This window comes from Salmo trutta, chromosome 16 (genome assembly GCF_901001165.1).
Source record: "Salmo trutta chromosome 16, fSalTru1.1, whole genome shotgun sequence".
In the NCBI taxonomy this organism is placed as follows: Eukaryota; Metazoa; Chordata; class Actinopteri; order Salmoniformes; family Salmonidae; genus Salmo; species Salmo trutta.
Window position 1 is genome coordinate 50,724,394 of NC_042972.1, and position 22,334 is coordinate 50,746,727.

Below are 22,334 nucleotides of genomic sequence, written 5' to 3' on the forward strand. Positions count from 1 at the left end.
TGCGTACTATTGTTTGTACAGATGAACGTGGTACCTTCAGGCGTTTGGAAATTGCTCCCAAGGATGAACCACACTTGTGGAGGTCTACAATTTTATTCTGAGGTCTTGGCTGATTTCTTTTGATTTTCCCATGATGTCAAGCAAAGAGGCACTGAGTTTGAAGGTAGGCCTTTAAAGACATCCACAGGTACACCTCCAATTGACTCAAATGATGTCAATTAGCCTATCAGAAGCTTCTAAAGCCATGACATCATTTTCTGGAATTTTCCAAGCTGTTTAAAGGCACAGTCAACTTACTGTATGTAAACTTCTGACCCACTGGAATTGTGATACAGTGAATTATAAGTGAAATAATCTGTAAACAATTGTTGGTAATATTACTTGTGTCATGCACAAACTAGATGTCCTAACCGACTTGCCAAAACTATAGTTTGTTAACAAGAAATTTGTGGAGTGGTTGAAAAACAAGTTTTAATGACTCCAACCTAAGTGTATGTAAACTTCCGACTTCAACTGTATGTTCTCAGTTATGACTTGGGCCCTGTGTTTTGTGCAGTCATGTGACATGCCTGGATTGTAACCTTTATTTAAACATTTTTAAGCAAACAGTCCAGCACCATCCTTACAAAATTGCGTTCATTTTTGGTGTAATGCTAATGTACGGATAAGGCTTAAAATACAGGATAAGATTTTGCTATGACAACATGACTGCGCAAAACACAGGGCCCTAGTTATCACCACACGGACTATTTAGTCCTTTCTAACATGGTCATCTAGTCCCCAAAAGAGATAATGGGCTATATCATCAGCATTGGATTTGCTGTTTTGTTTTCCCCTAATCTTTGTCCTCACCTTAGCTCCTCTTCTGGCCTGCCTCCCCTGGCCCCGCCTTTAGAAGAGACCACAGTCCTTCAGGTTGTTCTTGATGATGACGTCGGTGACGGCGTCAAAGACAAACTGGACGTTCTTGGTGTCGGTGGCACAGGTGAAGTGGGTGTAGATCTCCTTTGTGTCCTTCTTCTTGTTCAGGTCCTCAAACTTAGTTTGGATGTAACTCGCTGCCTCATCGTATTTGTTGGCTCCTGAGTAGCAAGGGGTGAAAATAGTATACATAAATGAAGCATTATAGCATGTGATGAGATGCCAGACATTACAACTGATTGATTCCAAGATAAAACACTATTGATGAATTATACATCTCTTGGAAATCATCACTGGCGTGCTCAATATCCCCCAATATTCTGTCAGTTTCAATTGCTGCTGGTGCCATCAGCAGTAAACTGCTAGAGCTACTACTGCTGCTGAAGTAGCTACAGCCTCAACAATCACAACAATATGATTTATCTGTCAGAGTGCAGTGCAATCGCTGTATGTCGCAGTGATACAGACCCACTGGGCACACACTGGTTGAATCAACGTTATTTCCACATAATTTCAATGAAATGACGTTGAACCAACGTGGAATAGACGTTGAATTGATGTCTGTGCCCGGTGGGGGACACATTGGTAGGATTCTCTACCTGTGTACTCGGGGTAGCAGATAGCCAGGGGGCTGCCTGTAATCTTCTCCTCAAACAGATCCTTCTTGTTGAGGAAGAGGATGATGGAGGTCTCTGTGAACCACTTGTTGTTGCAGATAGAGTCAAACAGCTTCATGCTCTCATGCATCCGGTTCTGGTAGACAGACAGACAGAGACAGACAGACAAATACCGGGTCCCATCGCATCCAAGGATAAAACATAAAATCTGCCAACAGGGGGAAGTAACTCCTCACATTTCAAATCTATCTATATAGGGTAGTGGTACAGTATGTATTTTGTGAATGTGTCTATGCTTTCTCCTCTCTCACTGCAGTAGTAGCGATAGAAAAGCTGAGAGTGTGTCTTTGTGTTGGGGGGATGGTTAGAGGAAGTATATTGTTCAAGCAGACTGTTAAAAATGGATTAATGTGCCATAGAAAAAAGGACTGATAAGAAGTAAAACAGGTGAAAGTCTACATAACATCCATAGAAATAAAGCAATGGTCTATTTGGTATTAAGAATTATTGAGATACAACTGCTTAACAAGACTATTGAATTAACGTAAGATGTTACACTCTCTAACAAAATGCAGTGTCTGTGAAGTAGGATGGCTCCTCCCATCTTATTTTTTCCTGGACTTAAATAAGTGGTGTATTGATTGGGTGCTTCACACCACAGTGAGGGAAACAAATGGCTCATTGCACAGCAATTTGATGATATCTCAGCAGCTTTAACTGCTCTTCAGGTTATTAAGTCCTCAGCCCAAACTTACTCTAAATATTGTGTGAGCGGTATATCAGTGTGGTGCCAGGACAACAACCTCTCCCTCAACGTTAGTAAGACAACAGAGCTGATCATGGACTACAGGAAACGGAGGGGTGAGCATGCCCCCATTCACATCGACAGGGCTGTAATGGAGCGGGTCGAGAGCTTCAAGTTCGTCAGTGTCCACATCACTAAAGACCTATCATGGTCCAAACACACAACACAGTCGTGAAGAGGGCACGACAACGCCTCTTCCCACTCAGAAGCTTGAAAAGACTTGCCATGGGCCCTCAGATCCTCAAAAAGTTATACAGCTGCACCATCGAGAGCATCTTGACTGGCTGCATCCCTGACTGGTATGTCAACTGCTTTGACCGCAAGGTGCTACAGAGGGTAGTGCATATGGCCCACTACATCACTGGGGCTGAGCTCCCTGCCATCCAGGACTTCTATACCAGGCAGTATCAGAGGAAGGCCCAAATAATTGTCAAAGACTCTAGCCACCCAAGCAACAGACTGTTCTCTCTGCTACCGCACGACAAGCGGTACCAATTTGCCAAGTCTGGAAATAACAGGACCCAGAACAGCTTCTACCCCCAAGCCTAAGCAAGACTTCTAAGTAGATAATCAAATGGATACCCAGACCACCTGAATTGACCCTTTTTTTGCACTAACTCTCTTACATGCAATTTCCATAGACAAACATTGTCAGTAGAAAGGCCTTACTGAAGAGCTCAGTGACTTTCAACGTGGCACCGTCGTAGGATACCACCTTTCCAAAAAGTCAGTTTGTCAAATTTCTGCCCTGCTAGAGCTGCCCCGGTCAACTGTAAGTGTTCAGCTGCGAACGGCTCAGCTGTGAAGTGGTAGGCCACACAATTTCACAGAACGGGACCGCCAAGTGCTGAAGCGCGTAGCGTGCAAATATCAGCTGTCCTCAGATGCAACATTCACTACCGAGGTCGAAACTGCCTCTGGAAGTAACGTCAGCACAAGATCTGTTCTTTGGGAGCTTCATGAAATGCGTTTCCATGGCCGAGCAGCCGCACACAAGCCTAAGATCACCATTCACAATGCCAAGCGTTGGCTAGAGTGGTGTAAAGCTCACCACCATTGGACTCTGGAGCAGTGGAAACATGTTCTCTTGGGTGATGAATCACACTTCACCATCTGGCAGTCCAACAGACAAATCTAGATTTTACGGATGCCAGGAGAACGCTACCTGCCCGAATGCATAGTGCCAACTGCAAAGTTTGGTGGAGGAGGAAAAATGGTCTGGGGCTGTTTTTCATGGTTCGGGCTAGGCCCCTTAGTTCCAGTGAAGGGAAATCTTAACGCTATATTCAGCATACAATGACATTCTAGACGATGCTGTGCTTCCAACTTTGTAACAACAGTTTGGGGAAGGCCCTTTCCTGTTTCAGCATGACAATGCACAAAGTGAGGTCCATACAGAATGGTTTGTTGAGATCGGTGTGGGAGAACTTGACTGGCCTGCACAGAGCCCTGACCTCAACCCCATCAAAATCCTTTGGGATGAATTGGAACACCGACTACGAGCCAGGCCTAATCGCCCAACATCAGTGCCCGACCTCACTAATGCTCTTGTGGCTGAATGGAAGCAAGTCCCCGTAGCAATGTTCCAACATCTAGTGGAAAGCCTTCGCAGAAGAGTGGAGACTGTTATAGTAGCAAAGGGGGGACCAATTCCATGTAAATGTCCATAATTTTGGAATGAGATGTTCAACGAGCAGGTGTCAATATACTTTTGGTCATGTAGTGTATAGTATATATATATATATATATATATATATATATATATATATATATATATATATATATATATACGCTTCATAGACAACAGGTGTAGACTAACAGTGAAATGTTTACTTACAGGTCCATTTCCAACAATGCAGAGTAAAACATATATATATATATATGTAGTGTATAGTATATATATATACTATAGACTACATGACCAAAAGTGTATATATATATATATATATATATATATATATATATATATATATATATATATATATATATATATATATATATATATATATCTTTAACTCTGCATTGTTGGAAATGGACCCGTAAGTAAACATTTCACTGTTAGTCTACATCTGTTGTCTGTGAAGCAAGCGTGTGACAAATAATATTTGATTTGATTATCAATTACATTTACACCCCTATAAAATAAATAAATGACCCCATTTACATGTATACCCTTATAAAATAAATAATCAATCTCATCTAATAGCCTACTCCAGTGCAAATACAGTATATTATGTAGATTAGTAACATATGCTTTATAATATGTACAGTATATGGATGTTCTGTGTAACCCACATCATGATGACCAGTAACATGGGACCAGTTGAAAATGTGTGGATCATAGAAATATAATAGGATAGGATAGGTGACTCTTCCTCCTCACCATCTCCTCATCCTCAGCCAGCACCAGGTCATAAGCACTCAGCGCAACACAGAAGATAATGGATGTGACTCCTTCAAAACAATGGATCCACTTCTTCCTCTCTGAACGTTGGCCGCCCACGTCAAACATCCTGCAGGAGAGAGAGAGAGGGATGAGGGGAAAGGGGGGGGAGAGTGAGAGAGAGAAAGAAAGAAAGACAGAGAGAGAAAGATGAAGGTTGTAACACCAAAATAGGTAGTTTGAAAAAAATAAAAAGGGGGTGAAGTTGATAGAGGAGAGAAGTAGAGAAGAAAAAGGGATTGGGAATTGGGGGAAGACAGAGAGCGAGAAAGAGAGGGTGACATTCCATCCCAGGCCATGCATTAACATTTCATGAGATTGTTCTGAGAACAAAGGCAGCTTGGGAGAGAGACAGAGAGAGATCCATTAGAGATGCTGGGCCGTGATAAAAGACCGCAGGGCCAACACAGGAAGCCCTCAAGGGCCATATGTATCAAGCATCTCACAATTGGAGTTGTGATCTAGGATCAGGTCCCCCCTGTCCATATAATTACATTCATCGTGATTTAAAAGGCACAGGGGCAAACGCTTCACTTTTACTCTGAGTGGTCAGATGCTTGACGCCTAAAAACTGTAGACACATTGCACTGTAACAGAGGCTCTACCAGGTGAACACGCCACACAGGTGTGAGTACACTGGTTATCAGGGGACGCTGAGGTTATACACCTGCTCGAGCTGTTATTCCCGCTAACAACACAGCCTCTCTATCACACATTAACGACCCACTATACCACAGAGAGCTTCAACCTGCACACATGGGTTTTCACAAGCTTAGACACACAAGATGAAGATGATCTAGTTTAGAACTAAGTAACAGGTTTGACTGTCCCGTGGCTCTGTCAACAACCAAAATGTGAATGACTTGGCATGGAATAAGCTGTACCTGTATTATGTTATCATCCACAGTCCTTGACAATGAACTTGACATTTCCACCGTGAACAAGTGTTCATTTCCCATGTACTGGTCCACAAAGATCAGTGTGTATATAAAGGGACTGAGTCCAGTATGCTTCATTAGTTTGAGGTATTCATTTAAGAATGGGTAGTACTGTAATGCTGCTGGTGTTGCTGTTCTGCCTCTCTGTGGCATGGGCACAGGGAGAGAGTGGAGAGGTTGGAGAGAATGACATCACTCAACAGGGTCACAGGAATGGGGAGAGAATAAAGGCTGCTGAGACTGCTGAGAGGCATGGTGGTGGAGCAGAGAGTGGAGCTGAAGAACATGGCAGCCAAAGTGACAGCCAAGTAGAAGAGCTGAAGAAAGAGGTAATAGATCAGAGTGAAGTGAGTGTCACTAAGAGTGAACTGCACTTCTACAAAAACAAAGTAGAGGAACTGAAGAGCAAAGACGCAGCCCAAACAGCAGAACTATTCACCATGGGCCCGATTCAGACTTAGGAAACGTACGCCTTTCTTATGCACAACTTTCCTATGCACTTCTCAGTAGTTTGTATTCAGACGTGGTTCCCTTGTGCGCACTGAATATATTTAATTCAACAGTTGACAACCCTCCCACTTCCTGGCCAACAGATTTTCTTGTGGAGTTTTCATTTATCTAAAGCCACCCCTTAAAATTTGTTGTACCTCAATTTTCTAGACAGACTCACTAGAATGTATAGAGAGAATGGCCCGGTTTACCAAAAGCATCTTAATTAAGGCTAAGTTCCTCGTTAGAATCTTCGTAGGAACATCGTTAAATCTCCGAGCAGTTTCCCAAAACTATCGTTACTAAAGTTGCACTTGAAAACGCTCGTTATTTACCGACTGCATCAGACCACTCATAGAACAGCTAAGTGCGTCCTTAGTTGCATTTTTTCCCTACCGCGTCACTTTAAACACAGAAGATCTCTGCGAAACATAAAATCAAGACGTTGCTCTGGCTCTCTGTGACCGCTGATAACTTCACAACAAAGTTAATACAAAGTGGTGATGGTAGTGCTTGCCCATTACTGCTTATCACTTATTAACGATCATTTATTCACATTACAATAAAATATTTCAGTTGTTGTGTATATTACATTTGTTTTATTTGACAACTTTATTATTTTATTCCAAGTCATCATCTACTCTCTATAGAGCTGCTGCCTATGCGGTCTGACAAAATCACTATTTTGTAGTTCTTTAAAGTAAATAAGGCATCATTTTATGAACGCTGAATACCACCTATCAATCACTTAGAATATGTATTTTCAGGTGCAGATACCACGCAAAGCAACAGCTGCTCTAAATATTCCCCCCCACAATCGCATAAAAGAAACACACAGACCGGACAAGTAGGTGCGCAATGGACTATGGTCATTGTAGTTAATTACCACATTTCCTGCACTTAATTATGTAGAATATTGGCCTGTTGGAAACTATAACTCTTACCTCTACAGAAGCTGTGCAATGTACACATTGAGCTCACAGAACAAAATGGAATTCAAATTATTAAACCGACTTGGTCAATTAGTTGTTTAAAAAAACAGAAAATTACAGAATTTCGCTGACAGTGCGCATGGATTTCCATAGGCTTTGGTCTCCAAATTTCGCCCCCGCAAATTATGAAGCCAGAGGCCTACAGTACAATTAGAATTATGAAAAACCACAAGGCTATTTATACTTCACTGTGGAAAAGAGGCTGAAATACCAGTCTTGTTGACAAGCTTTTCATTTTGCTGAAATATAAGTGGTTTCACATTTGTCTCCAGAGATCATTAGGTAAAATATATGTAAACAATTAGCCTATATTTACAAACCCCTTATCCAAACGGATTACTCATTTACCTAGCTCTTATCAATAGCTTTTATCAATTTAGAAATTACAGTGCATGGAGATTGGTGTTATTTCTATCAGGGAAAATGTAGATGTTGTTCTACTTGGAACCGACATTCTAGTCTTGGGCTGATAAAATACAAATAAAAGGAACACAGTATTTAAAAAGGATTACTTTTAGATAAATTAACAGGAAAATTGAACAACTCCCTGATCAAATTAGGTCACCCAGTCGGTGTGTTTTCTGGGGTTAAATTAAATGCATTCAGTGTGCACAAGGGAGCCACAAACCTTGTTACTCATCTCCATAAGGTAAGTCTGAATACCAACTACTGAGAAGTGTGTAGAAAGGTGTGCATAGGAAAGGCATACATTTCATGAGTCTGAATCAGGCCCATGGTAACGAATCAAACTGATATATCGGTAGGCATGGGGTTCTCTGAGTTTAAATTGTTTCTGTATATGGAATCAGAGATGGCAACACAAAACAAACAGACATAGCTAGTAAAAAAAAAGTATTCTTTCTTCTTTAATTTTCTCTCTCTCTAATGTACCACATCTCTTTTCCTTTTCTGTTTCCGTTGTCATTTTTATGCCATTCATTCTGTTGGTATTTTCCTGGAGATTAGTTTCCATAGCTACAGTCAACGGGATGAAGATAAAAAAAGTGTCTTTTTTCTTATCGATTGTCCCCATGTATTATTCATCCCTGACATCATGTCTGTGACAGAAGGCAAATGTCAGCCAGCCCAGTGCTCTGAGTTTAGCTGGAACCAGGTCACTGTGGACTCATGTCAGACCTCTTACACAGACAGACAGGAATGGCCTGATTATCACCATGTTTCTCATCGTCTATCTGGCTGTTTAAAGCACATGTGAATCTTGCCACTGGAACTTGAATGGATCTCCCATTGTATCAGGTGTGGTGATGTTATTAGTTGATGCTACAGTTGTCAGCAACACAGTCACAACCAAACAAGTCTGATGGAAGTATTAGATGTCTTAAAGAGATGTGCCTGGGTTACTGACATCCCTGAACCTTGACACCAAGACGTGCACCTCATACTAGACCAACTAGCAGCTCTCTCTATGTTCATGTGCCAGTGCTTTCCAGTAGCATCTCTGCTCTGCTATCAACATTATGTAAATTACAGATGAGTTCAGATTTCACTCTGAAGTCAAGTGAATGGTGATACAAATAGAGCTTGATAAAAGGTGTGGCGTCCCCCTCAGACTGTTCAGAGCCAGGAAGGTAGAGGGGGTCTCACGACACTTCCTGGTCAGCCAGAGGTCACACTCTCATTCAGCTGCAACACATACATGTAGTACACACACAACCACAGACACTTTGGACATATCTAAAAAGCAACGTTTGAAATGTGTTCTACCCTCTTGTGGCTTCTAGTCTCGAGTGACTGGTGTTACGGAGAGACATTTTAAAATGTTGTGATTGGCAGAACTACACATGATAAGGAAGCAGCACACATCTAAAAAAAGTTAAAGACAAGGGGGGCCAGAAAGATAGACCAGGGGCTGGTATGTGCAATATTTGTGCAATGAATACATTTTTGTTTTCACATTAATGTAATAATGTAACGGTAGACCTCCCGAGTGGCGCAGCGGTCTAAGGCACTGCATTGCAGAGCTTGTGGTGTATCTACAAACCCGGGTTCGATCCCGGGCTGTGTCGCAGCCGGCGGCGCCTGGGAGACCCCATGAGGCAGCACACAATTGGCCCAGAATCGTCTGAGTTAGGGGAGGGTTTGGCAGGCCGGGATGACCTTGTCCCATATTGCTCTAGCAACTCCGGTGGCAGGCTGGGCGCATGCACGCTGACATGGTTGCCAATTGTAAGGTGTTTCCTCTGACACATTGGTGTGACTGGCTTCTGAGTTAAGCGAGCAGTGCGGCTTGGCAGGGTCGTTTTTCGGAGGACGCATGGCTCTTGACCTTCGCCTCTCCCGAGTCCATACGAGAAATGCAGCAATGGGACAAGAATGTAACTACCAATTGGATATCACGAAATTGGGGAGAAAAAGGGGTGAAGAGTAAAAACATATATACAGTGAGGGAAAAAAGTATTTGATCCCCTGCTGATTTTGTACGTTTGCCCACTGACAAAGAAATGATCAGTCTATAATTTTAATGGTAGGTTTATTTGAACAGTGAGAGACAGAATAACAACAAAAATATCCAGAAAAACGCATGTCAAAAATGTTATAAATTGATTTGCATTTTAATGAGGGAAATAAGTATTTGACCCCCTCTCAATCAGAAAGATTTCTGGCTCCCAGGTGTCTTTTATATAGGCAATGAGCTGAGATTAGGAGCACACTTAAAGGGAGTGCTCCTAATCGCAGCTTGTTACCTGTAAAAAAGACACCTGTCCACAGAAGCAATCAATCAATCAGATTCCAAACTCTCCACCATGGACAAGACCAAAGAGCTCTCCAAGGATGTCAGGGACAAGATTGTAGACCTACACAAGGCTGGAATTGGCTACAAGACCATCGCCAAGCAGCTTGGTGAGAAGGTGACAACAGTTGGTGCGATTATTCGCAAATGGAAGAAACACAAAAGAACTGTAAATCTCCCTCGGCCTGGGGCTCCATGCAAGATCTCACCTCGTGGAGTTGCAATGATCATGAGAACGGTGAGGAATCAGCCCAGAACTACACGGGAGGATCTTGTCAATGATCTCAAGGCAGCTGGGACCATAGTCACCAAGAAAACAATTGGTAACACACTACGCCGTGAAGGACTGAAATCCTGCAGCGCCCGCAAGGTCCCCCTGCTCATGAAAGCACATATACATGCCCGTCTGAAGTTTGCCAATGAACATCTGAATGATTCAGAGGACAACTGGGTGAAAGTGTTGTGGTCAGATGAGACCAAAATGGAGCTCTTTGGCATCAACACAACTCGCCGTGTTTGGAGAAGGAGGAATGCTGCCTATGACCCCAAGAACACCATCTCCACCGTCAAACATGCAGGTGGAAACATTATGCTTTGGGGGTGTTTTTCTGCTGAGGGGACAGGACAACTTCACCGCATCAAAGGGACGATGGACGGGGCCATGTACTGTCAAATCTTGGGTGAGAACCTCCTTCCCCCAGCCAGGGCATTGAAAATGGGTCGTGGATGGGTATTCCAGCATGACAATGACCCAAAACACACGGCCAAGGCAACAAAGGAGTTGCTCAAGAAGAAGCACATTAAGGTCCTGGAGTGGCCTAGCCAGTCTCCAGACCTTAATCTCATAGAAAATCTGTGGAGGGAGTTGAAGGTTCGAGTTGCCAAACGTCAGCCTCGAAACCTTAATGACTTGGAGAAGATCTGCAAAGAGGAGTGGGACAAAATCCCTCCTGAGATGTGTGCAAAACTGGTGGCCAACTGCAAGAAACGTCTGACCTCTGTGATTGCCAACAAGGGTTTTGCCACCAAGTACTAAGTAATGTTTTGCAGAGGGGTCAAATACTTATTTCCCCCATTAAAATGCAAATCAATTTATAACATTTTTGACATGTGTTTTTCTGGATTTTGGTGTGGTAATTCTATCTCTCACTGTTCAAATAAACCTACCATTAAAATTATAGACTGATAATTTCTTCGTCAGTGGGCAAACGTACAAAATCAGCAGGGGATCAAATACTTTTTTCCCTCACTGTATATTATAATAATAATAATGTAATGCTCAGTTTGCCCGTCTCAATACAATACACAAAGCCATGCAAATAAACACTAGTCAGGTTGCCAAGTTTGTTCTGAGAGCCCTTACTTGAAGTGCAAGTCTTTGAAGGTGAAGTGTGTCTCCACGATGCCAGTGGTCTTGACTCTGGTCCGCAGCACGTCCTGCTGTGTGGGAATGTAGTCTGATTTGGCTATCCTCTCCATTTCATTCAGGTAGCTGCGGCACACACACACATAATTATGATGAGGGGAGACACTCACACACACTGGCAAGACAATAACACACACACACACACACACACACACACACACACACACACACACACACACACACACACACACACACACACACACACACACACACACACACACACACACACACACACACACATATCCAAGCAGAGACACCAATCACAGATGTTCTCTGCTGTTCTGTTTTAGCACAACAGTGATTCTGGATTGGTTCTGTTAATCATGCACGGCCACAGAGTCTGTGCGTGCTGTGTTTTTCTACATTTGTCCTAGGCCATAAATAGTCATGTTAGATCACCTCTCTCTCTCACTCCCTCTGCTTTTCTCAAAGGGAACATTTCTATGGCAACGGCACTTTTTTCCCCGCTTCACTTCAATGGCTTTTTACGCATGATATTTTAAGCATTATGGAAAGCAAAATTGGTAATTTGAGCTGTAATCCATGATGCGTAGAAATCCCAGAGCTGTCACTGGGAGTTAAGATAAGATCGGCCACTCCACATGCTATTCAGTTGTATGTGAGTTGACATCAGATAAGAAGCTTCACATTCCATGTTGTCATTCAGATCAATATGTGTCAGGGATATCAGGGCTAAATCAGATCTGTAACACAGAGCCGTAGATCAGGCACCCCGGATGCGACACATATATGGAACGTTTTTTCAAAGACGGAAAAGTCAACGGAGGTAGGGATCATTTCACTGTGTAGAACATCTCACTCTCTCACTCTTCCTCTCTCGCTCTGCTTCCCTCCCTCGCTAGTCTCTCTCTCACTCTGCTTCCCTTTGTGATGTGGGAGGGCCGTAGCACTCTGTCTGTAATTCTGTTCCATACTGGACACAGCCTGTCTGCTCTACGGATTTAATCATCAGCCAGGGCCAGAGCTAGCTGGTACCCCAGCCAATAGTCCATGAACACAGCACCGACAGGGATACTGACTGACATGCTCACAACATCAGTAGAATGGATTTGGTTTTCTCCACTGGATGATGCAGGTTTCCGCTCTACTCCTTAATCAATGTGATCCTGGCAACGGCTATAGATATACAGTATCCACGCTTTACCAAGATCACATTGATAAAGGGGTATAAACTACTACATGGTATAGTGGAGCAAACCAAATCCATTCTACTAGCATTCCAAGCAGAGTTCTATTCTTTATGATCAGAAATAGAGTTTTGATCATATAAACCCTTCTGCTCTGATGTTACAGACAGACAGACACAGACAGACAGTGACCATAAAACACACTGTATGTAAAATAACTCATGTACACTATAGCCTTGTAAAGCAGCAGGGATCCATTCCATAGTGTTCATCCTCATGACCATAGATTCCTCATTTCCCTAAATCAGTCAATACAAACTCTGTCAATACTGGTTTCAGCTATGGGCCTGTGCTCCTGTGCCTTGAGACAATCGTAGATCCTCCAGCTCCAGGTTTGAGTAGAGGAGCTCAATCGATGTATGAAGAAAACTGACAATGTTCCAATTGATTCTGGATTGATGGTGCTTCTGTCATCTTTAGAGAAGATCACCTACTAGTTGTTATTTTGTGGTATAACTAATAAGAAATGCATGTTATATTATGGTCCTAATACAATAGATCATTTTAGGAGGCTTGAGAAATGTGTAGGTTAACTGGAACTGGTATTGCCATATTTCTTCAGCTAATTAACCAACGAAGCACTGAAGGCTGCACTGAAAATTGTTAATTTTTCAATGCCGTTAAAATGATCAAAAACAAAGTCCTCTATACATCGTAGGTCCATTATCATTTCACCACAGATTCGATTTGGTGTTAGTCATTTTAAGTATTGAATTTGTTTCCCCCCTAAAAATATATTTTTTACGGATTGGACCCCCTCGCGTGTTTGATACCCCTGATGTAGGGTATATATTAAACTCAAAGGGTGTCCTTAGTTTTCAGGAATTTCTCCTTTTTGATTTGCCAGGGTCGTCATTCTTTAACTGCAGTCAGCGCTTCGTGCCCTTATGGGTCCCATGGGGTACATGTTTGGAAAGGCACCCAGTGAATTTTTACATTCTCTTCCAGAGGTTGTGTATCAGTTATTTACTCTCATCTTCAATTACTAAAGCAGAAAGATATTTTAATGGTTAAAGTGTATGTAAAGGATTTTGCTCGATGATGATGCTACTGATTGGGAAAATGTCTGGGAGAATATATTTCACTCATCAAAGAACCCCAAACCGTCAGGTAATTCATTTTAAGCTCTGTCGTAGGTCGTACTGGACACCACTTTTAAGATTTTAATGCAGAACGGGATCTAAGGCCAAACTGTGACCTATGTTCCTTCGATACACTTGGCACATACAAACAGATGATATGGGGTTGTCCTGAGGTTTGAGTTTTGGAGGAAAGTGTTGTCTATTCTCTCTGACATGATTGATAAAACTGTACCCTTTGAACCAATTCCTCTTTCACTTAATGACGATTCAGGTATGCAGCTGAATGAGAAACAGTGTAAAGTGAAGGAAAAAAAACACGTTGTTCAGCGCTGGTTGCCACCTCATGACCTTCATATAAGGAAATGGTTGGCATACTTTCAGGACGTAGTTATGTTGGAGTTATCCACCGCCTGCATGAATAAAGCTAAACATACTACTATAGAAATGTGGAAAGTAGCTGCCTCAATAATCTCTTGGTGATGTTATATGGGTAAACAATGTTACTGTGTGTCATTTTTATTTGTCTGTTTTCTGTTTAGTTTTTTTGGTATGTTTATGTTTTTTAATATTATGTGTTGACTGGGGTTGGGGATGGGGTGCCGCCAGGGTTATGTTTGGGATGGGTGGCTGGGTGGGAATGTGGGGTTGTTCAAAAAGGGGGAAATTGTATTGTGTTTTATTGATTGTATTGCCTTTGTGATCCAATAAAAAAACTATAGAATAATTAATTCATGAATGATGCATGCTATGACATTGATCAACCTTGATACGTTATCATTAGTGTAAGAGTGTATGGAGAAAACAGCATATGAAAACCAATGTAAAACCTAAGGGAATCTGACTCTCCTTGGAAGTCATCCTCGAGGTCATCCTTGACCTTAAGGCTGACCCCTGCAGCTTGACCCTGCCCTGCAAGAGAGTCCTAATCCTGGGGCCTGCCAGGATGGAATCTCAGATAACTAATCAACACGTTATCATTCTAATGTTGTCTGGACAGCCAACAAGCATGATAGAGCCATATGAGAGAGTCAGAGCATCAAAGCTAGGAGGAGGATCATGATTTAGAGAAAGTTTCAGAGATTTGTCTGCTGATGCTTCCCCCTGTGGAGTAATGTGACAGGTTTCACACAGCAGCAGATGGGAGAGGAGATGAGAGCAGGAGAGGAGGGTGAGGAAAGGAGAGGAGAGGAACACATTACCACCATACATCAGTCTAATGGGAGGCTGGCCAGAGGTATTACACAGTCCTGAGTAAACCTGATATGATACAAACAAGCAACCGATCAATCCAACTGCCATTGTTATACCATCATGGTAAATACCCAGCCTTCTTCTCTAGGAAGAAATGAATGATCTCTATGTTTCTGTAATGCTATTAAAGAGGAAATTGGCAGACAAAGCGGAGTTGTTAAGCTGTATGCAAAGTAGATGGGGGCTTGTTTTCCAGTTTGAATAAAAAATAAACGAGCAGCAGGAGGGGATAGCGAGATCTAACTGGTGGTAAATGTTGGCCTCCTGGTGTGTGTGCAGATTGCATACTGATTGTAGTAGAGGAAGGGAGAGGGTGGAGGGAGGGAGGAGTTGATATTGAAAGTCTTGGAGTTGATTCCCCTGGCATGGGGGAGTGTTACTGACAGTCAGAAGGTGTTATTGAAAATCCACAAAAATGGTGTTTGTCACACCCTGATCGGTTTTACCTGTCTTTGTGCTTGTCTCCACCCCCCTCCAGGTGTCGCCCAACTTCCCCATTATCCCCTGAGCATTTATACCTGTGTTCTCTGTCTGTTGCCAGTTCGTCTTGTATTGTCAGGTCCTACCAGCGTGCTTTCCCGTTTTCATGTTTCTCAAGTGTTTGTTTCCTAGTTTTCCCTGTTCTGACCATTCTGCCTGCCCTGATCCCGAGCCTGCCTGCCGTCCTGTACCTGCCTGACTCTGACCTGATTATGAACCTCTGCCTGCCCTGATGCCAAGCCTGCCTGCCGTCCTGTACCTGCCTGACTTTAACCTGATTACTAACCTCTGCCTGTCCTCGACCTGCCCTTTTCCCTGTGTTAAAATAAATGATTGAGAACTGCACTTTCTGCCTCCTGTGTCTGCATCTGGGTCATATCCTGAGTCGTGATAGTACGAACTGGCCATAACTGACCCAGCAGTCTCAGACCAGCTCCACAATGCTGTCTCCCAGCAAGGAGCCACCATTGGAAGACATGAGGAGTTACTACAATGCTTTATGGAGGGACTCCATACCCTGGCAGAACGCCATGACCATGCGTTCGATACATTGCTGGAGCAATTCCGCGGATTCCCTACAAGGCAGCAAGCCACACCAGTAATTCCCCAGACTCTCAGCAACCCCACCACCAGCGGCACTTCTTCCCAGCGTACCACAGTGTCCCGAGAACCCCGCCTACCTCCCCCGGAGTGCTACGCTGGAGATTCTGGAACCTGCTGGGCCTTTCTCTCCCAGTTCTCCCTCATCTTCGAGCTACAGACTTCGCCGTTCCTCTCGGACCGCTCGAGGATAGGGTACCTCATAACGCTGATGTCCAGGAGGTCACTCGCCTGGGCTACGAACAGTCCGCCGTCTGCCTCAGTCTGGAGGAGTTTGTGGCGGAAGTACAGAAGGTGTTCAATTCTCCGTTGTCCAGGAGAGAGTGTGCTCGTAAACTGCTCCAGCTACATCAAGACTCCCGTAGTGTGGCAGACTACGCAGTGGATTTTCGGTGGCGGCTGACAGTGGCGGCTGACAGGGCTTGGAACCCGGAAGCATTGTTCGACATGTTCCTTCACGGATTATCGGAGGTGATCAAAGATGAGTTCGCAGCCCGGGAGCTGCCCATGGACCTCGACTCCCTCATAGCCTTGACCATCTGGATTGATAGGTGGCTACGAGAACGTAGGAGGGAGAGAGAATCTGTTCCCTGTCGCCCTCGCTCACCCTCGATTCCCACCTCGCCTCAGAGGAATCCCGGAAACACCCAAAGTCATCTACGAGAGAATCCGATGTCACCTGAGTGCTCACGGGAGTCGCCGAGGGCGGTCGACTCGCCTCCTCTAGAGCCCAAGCTACCAGGAAGGGCTTGATTGTCTCCAGATTAATGTTTACGCAGACTGAACACCTGGAGCGGTCTGTATTGCGGGACTACAGGACATTATATTTCCACCTGTCCATTAAAAAGACCAGGCTCATCAGTAAGTACGAGTACTGGCACCCATCTCCATGCCACCCTGTTGTGGGGTGACCGGGCCAAATCACTCCGGGTGCTCATTGACTCTGGGGCCAATGAAAGCTTCATTGACGCTACCTCTGTGTCGGAGCTGGGCAGCTCCACTCAACCCCTCTCCATTCCCATGGACGTCAGAGGGCTGGATGGGCGCTCTATTGGCAGAGTCACCCGCACTACGATTCTGATCGACCTACGAGTATCAGGAAATCACACAGTGCATAGAGTTCCTGCTCATAGAATCTCCCCATATACCTGTGGTTTTGGGATATTCATGGCTCCAGAAGCACAATCCCCTGATTGACCTGGCTACTGGTTCTATCGTGGGTTGGAGCCCGTTCTGCCATGCTCATTGTCTTAAGTCGGTCCAGCCTGCTCCGGGATATCTACCTGTAGGCTTGAGAGAAGCCTCGGATCTCTCCACCATTCCCGCGGAGTACCTGGACCTCGGGGAAGTCTTCAACAAGGCCCACGCTACGTCTCTTCCTCCGCATCGACACTACGACTGCGCCATTAACCATATCCTGCTGGCTTTACTCCATGTCAGGTCCAGAGACCAAGGCTCCCGCGGTGTTCCAGGCCCTGGTCAACAATGTGCTCCGGGACATGCTGGAACAGTTTGTGTTTGTCTACCTCGACGACATCCCTGTCTTTCCTGTTCAGCTCAAGAACAAGTCCGACACGTCCGACAAGTCCTTCAGTGTCTCCTTGAGAACCAGCTTTTCGTTAAAGCGAAGAAGTGTAAATTCCATCGCTCCACCATCTCCTTCCTAGGATACGTCATCGCTGCAGGGTATATACAGATGGATCCCGACAAGGTGAGAGCGGTGTTGGATTGGCCTCAACCCACATCCAGAGTGCAGCTGCAACGTTTCCTGGGGTTTTCTAATTTCTACCGCCGCTTCATCCGGGGTTACAGTATCCTGGCTTCCCCCATCTCAGCACTCACCTCTCCTACTAAACTAAAAAGTTGATTCATTGGCATTTACTGTGTTTCACTAGTAACAAAGTAAGCGTTTACATTTGTCAGGAGTTATAAAATGATGTAGAGGAAATGAAATATGAACTAATTCACCATAAGTGAAAAATAAAACATTTGTGCAGTCAAGAAGACTAAACTAAAAAGTTGATTCACTACAGCCCCCATCTTAATCCATCCGGACATGCCCTGTCAGTTTGTGGTGGAGGTCGTAGCCTCGGATGTCGGAGTGGGGCCGTCCTGTCCCAGCGTTTTGCCCAGGACCAAAAGCTGCACCTCTGCGCTTTCCTCTCCCATCGTCTTACCCCTGCTGAGAGGAACTATGACGTTGGAAATAGAGAACTCCTCGCCGTCAAGATGGCGTTGGAGGAGTGGAGGCACTGGTTGGAGGGGACGGAACCACCATTCTTAGTGTGGACTGACTATATCTCCGCACAGCCAAGTGCCTCAAATCTAGGCAGGTTCGTTGGGCCCTGTTATTCACTTGTTCCAATTTCACTCTTTCCTACCGCTCGGGGTCCAAGAACATAAAGCCTGATGCACTCTCACGGTTGTATTTCCCCGCAGCTACTCCATCTGACCCCGAGACCATCCTCCCTACCTCCTGTCTACCGGCTGCAGTCATCTGGGGTATAGAGAGCCTGGTCTGTAAGGTGCAGCATTCCCAGCCAGAACCCGAGGGGGCTAACCGGATGTTTGTCCCGGACTCTGCCCATTCCCTGGTCCTGGAATGGACACATTCCTCAAGATTGACCTGCCATCCAGGCTCCTATAGGCCCCTGGCTTTCGTCTTCTTCAACCACTCCCTGTTCCTCACCACCCTTGGTCCCATATATCCCTGGACTTTGTTACTGGGCTTCCCGGCAACACTACTATCCTGACGGTGGTGGATAGGTTTTCTAAAGCCACCCATTTTATTCCCCTTCCCAAGTTACCCTCAGTCAAGGAGACGGCTCAGCATATGGTGCAGCACGTCTTCCGGATACTTGGACTTCCGGTTGACATTGTCTCTGATCATGGTCCCCAGTTCTTGTCCTGGTTCTGGAAGGCATTCTGCACCCTCATTGGGTCGTCAGCCAGCCTGTCCTCTGGTCTCCACCCCCAATCTAATGGCCAGTCGGAGCGAGCCAATCAGGACCTGGAGACGCCCCTTTGTTGCCTCGTCTCCGCCAACCCCACCACCTGGAGCCAGCAACTCATGTGGGTGGAATACGCCCATAACACCCTTTTCTGCTCGGCCACTGGTCTCTCACCCTTCGAGTGTTCCTTGGGATATCAGCCCCCACTCTTCCCTGAGCAAGAAGTCAGCATACCCTCTGCCCAGATGTTCACCCGTCGCTGTCACTATACCTGGAAGAGAGCCTGGGCTGCTATTTTTGAAGACCACATCCAGGTATCGTGACAAGCGGATCGCCACCAGACCCCTGCTTCCCGCTATCGGCATGGGCAGAGGGTATGGCTGTCCACTCGGGACCTGCTCCTCTTGGTGGAGTCCCGTAAACTTTACCCCTGTTTCATCATCAGTGGACATTCCCTTTCCCCATCTCTAAAATCCTTAGCTTCTTTGCTGTTTGTCTTCTGTTGCCCTGCACCCTCCGTATCCATCCTATGTTTCATGTGTCCAAGATAAAACCTGTGTCTCACTGTACTTTGTCTTTTGTACTATCGCCTACTATGTCTGCATCTGGGTCATATCCTGAGTCGTGATACTGTTCCCTGAAGGAGGGAAACGAGGTACAAGACAGCTATTGGGAGTTTGCTCGTCAGAGCCCTCTAGTGAATAACATTAGAATCACGCATGTCAAGAGCAATGACTGGTGGGAAGTCAATGACCTGAGAACGAGGGCCAATATCCTGAGCCCCAGACACCACAGAGGTGCCAAACCCGCCTCCACAAATTTGGTGAAAGTGTGAGGCAAGAGTGAAAGCCTGAAAAGGAGGCCCATCAACTTGTAGACCACAGCCTTGAAATGGAACTTCAGGAACTTCCTGTGAATGGAATATATGGCCACAAGAAAGTATGTGTTTAACAATGTTTTAATATAAGAGCTGATGTTTGCCCTGTCCACTCTGGGTTTGTGGCCTTTATTTAACCTTTTTTTAACTAGTCGAGTCAGTTAACAAATTCTTATTTAAAATGACGGCCTACCAAAAGAAAAAAGGGGGACGGTGGCTGGGATTAAAAATATATTTTTTAATAAAAATATAGGACAAAACACACATCACGATAAGAGAGACACCACAACACTACATATAGAGAGACCTAAAACAACAACATAGCATGGCAGCAACATATGAAAACATAGCATGGTAGCAACACAACATGACAACATGGTAGCAACACAACATGGCAGCAGCACAACATGGTAGCAGAAAGATTTAGGGAGTCCCATTGCTTTCGGACTTGGTCAGGTGGTTTAAGCATGTTCCAGTTTAGGTCACCTAGCAGGACAAATTCAGACTTAGTGTAAGGGGCCAGGAGAGAGCTTCGGGCATTTAGGGTACAGGCCAGTGCTGATGGTGGCCGATAGCACCCAGCAACAGTCAACAAAGAGTTATTTGAAAGTTTAATGTGTAAAACCAGCAAATTGAATTGTTTGGGGACAGACTTGGTGGAGACAACTGAAGGTGTTCCTTGGTAACGATTATCACTCCACCACCTTTGGAAGATCTGTCTTGCCGAGAAAGGTTATAACCAGAAAGGTTAACATCAGTGTTCAAAACAGTCTTTCTTAACCATGTCTCAGTAATGACCAACACATCTGGACTGGAGCTGTGAACCTACACTTTCAATTGATACATTTTAGGTAATAAGCAGAAAACCCAGGCTTTTACGAGAGTGAAGTGAAGCAGATATCAGAGCACAAGTCAGAATTGGGGCTAGCAGTGACATACCCCAATTTGCAGTGCCACTTGGGGGTAGTTGTCACAGCAAACATCTGGGGAGGGGGGCAAGAGGAGACCCCAGCCGGTGCCACCTCCCCTTTCACTGCGCTATGTGCGCGGTTGTTGCACACATTAAGAATAAACCCAGGAAAAAAACGTTATCATGGAGGTGATCATGCCCACCAGTCATAGGTACCGGTGACACCGCACCTTGTAACCCAGCTAGAAAAGGGACAGACAGCTCTGAAAAACAGATCCCATCTGTGATAACAGACAGGGCCATACGTAATTAAATCTAATTCCCAGGAACAAAACACGTTGAGCAGGAGACAGACATCTCCTCTTGGAGTTCATATGAACCACAGAGACTGTGTGGGATAAAAGCATGATTGCCAATCACCTACCGAGTCCATAACCTATATCACTAAGTACCTCATAGGGACCAGTGAGCTAGAGGGAGGACCCAGCGATGAATCCCAGTAATAAGACACCTATGGAAAGGGGTACACCCTTGTGGTTAGCGAGCACCTGGGGAGCACATTGTGCTTCCGTGATACTGTATAGCCCACCATAGCCTGCCCCTTTTATAGGAACAGACAGAGGCACTGTTGTCACAGTACTGTATGCTAGCTGACATCCAACATGCAGCTTATCAGTCTTGCTACCTGGCATTATCCCCGCAGGCTAGCACTAGCCATAGTACAGTCAATTTAGAATAACCAATTGACTGAACGCTTCATATGCTAAATGAGAGAGCTACACAAACCCATGAAATCACCAGTGGCAGTACGCTAGCTAACTCGCCTTGATGAGTTAGCTATACAGCGCTGTTTAACTAGCCTGATCCGGTCCACATAAGAGACGATCATCGACCAAATCTGGGAAAAGAGGTAAACGGCGATTGACTGAGGCAGGGCACAGGCGGCAGGGCACAGGCGGCAGGGCACAGGCGGCAGGGCACAGGCGGCAGGGCACAGGCGGCAGGGCACAGGCGGCAGGGCACAGGCGGCAGGGCACAGGCGGCAGGGCACAGGCGGCAGGGCACAGGCGGCAGGGCACAGGCGGCAGGGCACAGGCGGCAGGGAGCGCCCACCGACCTGGCCGACCTCTCCCTTCAAGTCGCCTCCCTTAGCCAGCGGCAGAGTGCACAGCAACCAGGTTGAGCCAGGGCAACTTTTGCATGCCTCAGCCCAACAAGACACTCGATCCGACCAAATTCAAACTCACGAAACCGGTTATCGAGCTTTAACACACAACATCCAGAAGGATGAGCACGCACTCCTTAAGCGGGATAGTTAAGTTGGAGCAAAGCCTGATAGATTCTGTGTTCATTTTTTTTTTTAAATGCGTGAAATTTTCCCGCTAAGCTCAAGGTGAAGAACATTGAAGGAATGAGTGCTTTGACCTTGTAAGAAGTGAGTCTAATGTTCTTCAGTAGAGAACGCTAGCGCGCAAACTCCCCATTGCTGTGTTGTAACGAGTTGACCGACTGAAAGGGAACCACAGAGAGTTTTATATCCTCATCAAGGGGTTGTAGTCTAAAGTGATCGAGCGTCTTTTACTGTATTACTA

At 45.1% G+C, this 22,334-nt stretch overlaps 1 protein-coding gene across 1 annotated transcript in view; it reads right to left on the bottom strand.

Annotated features, from left to right (window-relative positions):
• LOC115150976 (guanine nucleotide-binding protein G(i) subunit alpha-2) overlaps positions 1 to 22,334 on the bottom strand; it is a 191,608-nt gene that overhangs the window by 2,285 nt on the left and 166,989 nt on the right. Inside the window, exons 5-8 of the mRNA XM_029694853.1 lie at positions 11,321 to 11,449; positions 4,727 to 4,856; positions 1,521 to 1,674; positions 853 to 1,082 (exon numbers count right to left, since the gene is read on the bottom strand). Coding sequence (XP_029550713.1) covers positions 892 to 1,082; positions 1,521 to 1,674; positions 4,727 to 4,856; positions 11,321 to 11,449 — 604 coding nt within the window. The 3' untranslated portion in view covers positions 853 to 891. The remainder of the gene's footprint in view (positions 1 to 852; positions 1,083 to 1,520; positions 1,675 to 4,726; positions 4,857 to 11,320; positions 11,450 to 22,334) is intronic.